The sequence below is a fragment of the Mauremys mutica genome, chromosome 4, assembly GCF_020497125.1.
Source record: "Mauremys mutica isolate MM-2020 ecotype Southern chromosome 4, ASM2049712v1, whole genome shotgun sequence".
NCBI classification, from domain to species: Eukaryota; Metazoa; Chordata; order Testudines; family Geoemydidae; genus Mauremys; species Mauremys mutica.
In genome coordinates this window covers 94974540-94979249 of record NC_059075.1, presented here as the reverse complement: position 1 = coordinate 94979249, position 4710 = coordinate 94974540, and the positions used below count along the sequence as shown (strand labels likewise).

The 4710-nt window shown below is 35.1% G+C and overlaps 1 protein-coding gene across 1 annotated transcript; it reads right to left on the bottom strand.

Moving 5' to 3' along the window:
• Positions 1–1333: 1333 nt before the first annotated feature.
• Positions 1334–2098, bottom strand: PTH (parathyroid hormone). The gene is made up of 2 exons (XM_045012855.1): positions 2013–2098; positions 1334–1622 (listed from the first exon to the last, which is right to left on the bottom strand). The coding sequence occupies exons 1-2, from the start codon at positions 2096–2098 to the stop codon at positions 1334–1336; spliced, it is 375 nt and encodes a 124-aa protein (XP_044868790.1).
• Positions 2099–4710: the final 2612 nt, after the last annotated feature.

The following is a 4710-nucleotide window of genomic DNA, read 5'->3' as shown; positions in this document are numbered from 1 at the left end:
TTCCAAACTAAACAAACCCAATTCTTTCAGCCTTCCTTCATAGGTCATGAGGGTTTATATCCCTTCCAAAATTCAGGCTAAGGATTTTTTGTTTGCTATTCTTTTTTTATCCTTACAATTTAACTTATAGACCCTTTTGTTATTCATAAAAATGTCCAATCCTTTTTTGAATTCTGCTAAGCTCTCAGCCTTGTGGTATATTGTGGCAATGATTTCCACAGGGTAATGGGAATCGGTTGCAAGGATTTTAGAATCTATTACCCCATTCCTGTAAATACTTATGCATGCACGTGAGTAACATACGAATTATTAGTCCTACATGCATAAAGTTACTCACACATGGGGCCTACGATAGCTTACAGACAATTTAGAGAGTGAATAATTTACAGACAAGAGAGGGGATGAAAATATTTTGTACGATTTTGGTTTTAATTTTAATTGTCTGACCCATACCTCACTCCCACTTTGTGTTACCTAACCTCACACCTAGATGCATGCCACTACATCTCCTTTTATTGTTTATGTTATAAATCCTATCCTTTTGGCCTTTGTTGGGTAATTAAACCTTTCCCTTATTTTAATATTATATTTAACCCTTGATTTGTCTATTGTTTATAGAATTAGTTTTAATTCTAGCCCTTTCCTTTTAATAATTTATAATCTTTGTTTTTCCTATGTTCATATTTTATCTTTTTAATATTTTTTACATTAAAGTCCTCTTTTTTATTTTTATGTGTAATTAACACTTCCCAAATCTTGGCCTGATCTTGTAAACGGATGTGAGCTTAACTTTATGCATTGTGAGTAGTGGATCAATGGGCCTGGTAACTGTGTGTAGCGTGAAGCACATGTTTAAGTCCCTATAGAACTGGTGATGCCCTTCTTATTATGGGGTCAGATTCTGCCATCCTCACTTAGGTTGATTAGTAATTTATTCTGTAGAGGATTCCATTGGGTTAAGGTGCTATTCAATGTGAGTAAGAGAGGCAGATTCTGGCCTTAAATTATTTTAACTCTGCCTTTTTTGTAACTATTTATATTTAAACCTCCTGGTTGTTTGGTTTTTTAAACATACATTTTTTTAAACATTGGAAATAAATGGTACCCATTAGCGATTGAATTAGATGTTCAAAAATTATCAACATTTGAGATGGTGGGTAGGGTCAATCTCTTAATCTATGTTTGTAAAGGACCTAGCTGAATGGAGCTGCAGTCTTGGTTGGGGCCCCTAGAAACTAATGTAATACAAATAATAAATAATAATAAAATGCCCTAGTTACTCAGTGACTTACAGACATGTGCTTACTTGGACCGCTATAATGCTATGCCTCTTTCACTGGGACTTTGTTTTGAAGAGTATGTTGTCCATGTAGGCTTTGTCCAGAACAATAGGTTTCTTCTGCATTCCTGCCTGCAAACGCTCAGGGAGCAGCCTCCGACTTCTGATCTCTCCCAGAACAATATCATCCTTCTTTCGGGGCCTCTGGGTTCTAGCATCCACCAGTGCCTCGGGGGCACTGTGCACATCCTGCAGTTTCTGCTGAAGCCAATCCTGTCTCTCCACAGTGTGCAGGTGCTCCCCAAAATTGTGCATCAGTTGCATCTCACTCACTGACCTCTTCCTGCATGAAGGGTGAACAAAGTAGCAATCTCATAATGGCCTTTCCTTGAATTCTTGATCTCCACTAAAGCCCAAGTTTGGGAACTTTTGGGAGGCAGTGCAAGGCATATTTATTCAACCTGGATTTTTACCCAGGGGATATACAGTCAGCTGGTGGGAGGGGAAGTAGTGATATTTAATTGGTGGTGGATTTATTAGAGGGAGGAAGGTTAGAAGAGGGAAATGGTCTAGTTTTGTGCCAATATTGTTTGGCCACTGGCATTGTTTATTTTAATTCTTGTACTTGATGCCAGATTTCAGATGATGATAGGCAGGTAATCAGTCAAGATGAAAGTAAAGAATATTAGTAAAAATATCTCCAGATTAAAAAAATGTATAGCAATATACTCACGTCGCTGGTCTTCCATCAGATTTTGCAAAGAAACAAATTGCATATACAATGACTGCAGTCTTAGCCATATCTTTAACAGAAATCATGTTAACTGTAAGGATAAAAAGAAGGAAATTTGTAAATCTATGTTTCAAATAATTTCAAACCAGTTAAACTAGGGGAACAGTTAGGGTTAGGTACAGAGAAAAGTGTTGAACATGTGTATAGTCAGAAAAGAGATTGTGTAAAAATGTCTTTCACATGTAGTGGTTACAACAAGGAATTTAGGTATCAGAAGAACTGGATTCTATTCCTAATTTTTATAATGACTTGCAGGACAATCTTGGGCAAGTCTCTTAACCGCTGTATGCCTCAATTACCCCATATTACCATGGGCATAACAGTACCCACCATTTTGATATCTCTGGATGCAAAGCAGTGTTTAGTTGCAAAGTAGTATTATTTATTATTAATTTCTGTCTCATGGAGATATTTGTAAAGCTCCTTGAAATACCTGTATACAGCTATGTAAATTGCAAAGTATTAGATTTTGTCTGCTTCTTGTGTGTCATTAAACTTTGCTGATTTTGCTGATAGAACCAAGAACCTTGGTTCTCTTATGGCAGCTTTACATTGGCATAACTACTGAGGTCAGTGTTGTTAGTCCCTATATAACCTGATATAAGAAAAATTAGAATTGGGCCCCAAGTTTTTACAGTTTCTAGTACTGCATAGGTCATATAGCTATGGAAGAGAGATGGATTTTATTTTGATTTGCACATCAACAGAATTGTCAGTTGAATTATAATTGCAGAATATTTCGTACTGGTGATGGCAGAAATAACTTTGAAAGGCAGAAATAACTTAGAATTTCAGATTCCAATTTGAGTGCTTAGTGATGATAGCTAGAAAAACATCTTTTGAATTGTAAACCAATCAAATTTGATGTGGAGTAACTGAGGCAGAATAAATATAGAATCCTACAATGCCATTTTTACAGTTACTTTCCTGTTTGATTTTTACAGTTTTATTGTAGGTCAGAAAAGCATTTACAGTACCATGTTTTACATCATAGCATGAATATACTCCAAGCACAGTATCTAACTCACTATTTTAAATCCAGTGGTTGAATTCACTTTGAGTTATTTCTTTAATCCACCATCATAGGTGAATTTTATTCGTTTAACTGAATTTTAAAAATCTGATTCAATTAACAATCTTAAAAACAGCAGATTTTCACTTTAATTCCATTTTATGCTTAACCTAATCAGAAAACAAAATACACAAACTGAATTATAATTTGTTATTAAAATCACTTATCTAGTGTATCCTAAAAGAAAATATGGCATACTTACCAAATAAACAGGTTTCTGCTTCAGATAAGTCAGCAGCTGACTCTCTTTTGATGTTGAGTATATTTAAAGACTACTGAATTGGTCTAGTGGACCCCTTAAATGTAACTTTAAAATAGAACTTCTAAGTAAGTAAGAAGCCCTTTTATTGTCTCAGTTGATGTCATTCCCAACACACGCCCCCTGATCCTCATCCAATCCTCATCCAATCTTATGCTTTTTTGTTAATTGGGCATTTAAAGAAAGAGAGAGAAAGGAAAGGTTAGGCTAAAAGAAAGTATCCTGGGTAACTGTGAAGGAGTTTGACTTTTGGAGAATCTGAATTTGGGTTAGGAGGAAAATGCAAGTAAAGAAATTATGTTAGTGCCTTAATTTATTGATCAGTTTTAAATGTTAATGAGTCCACAGATGACTAAAGATAGTCATTTGAAAGTGAAGTGCAATGACCAAATAAAGTAAATGTCATGTTTCAGTAGCCTTTACTTTTCAACCCCTAAATAGCCTTATCTAGATAACTGTTATTCAATAAAAAAGAAAGAAAAACTATTTTCAGTTGATAACTTTAATTCAGTATTGAAACTTGCTTTCAATGCACATGCTGCAAAATAGAACAGATTAATACTAATGAAATGGATCAAATATTCAAATATTTTAATAGCTAAATTGCAATTTCTACTTGACCCACTGCTTCTTGGTTTTACAAAAGGATTTCTGACCCTTGTTATTTCTTATCCATCTAACAAAGGGGAAATAGTTAGAATTGATATCCTCAACTGCACACTATGGCTCTAGTTCAGCAAGGTACTTAAACATGTACCTAACTTTAAACATGTGAGTTGTCTCATTGACTTGCTGAATTTGGGCCACAGTCCTGACTAACTGGTTTTTTGAGATAAATTAAGTAATATATAGATATTGAAAAAAATATAGTAAAAGATTGCACCAATGTAATGTTCAATAGAATTTCAATATTTATGTGAAAATGTATGTGGGCACAGGTATGTCATATTAAAAAAAAAAGTCTACATCTGACCATAATCTATACAATTTCAAATATCTAAGATCCCATCCTGAAGTCAGTGAAAGCATGGTAGGGTCCTAAAGTAGGTAGATTGAATAACATCATCTTGCTGTTTGATAAGGTGTACATATTCTTATATCTCTATAGAACCTATAGGAGAGATGATGTAACTAAAGGCCCAATCCTTACAACAAAGAGCTCCATGCAAGTGGAAACCCTGCACCCCATAGAGTCCCATTGAAGTCAGTGGGGCACCATAAAGGCACAGGGACCCACCCACACAGAGCACACTGCAGGACTGAAGCTTTAGTAATCACATACTTTCATGTTCCATTGTACCAGTAAA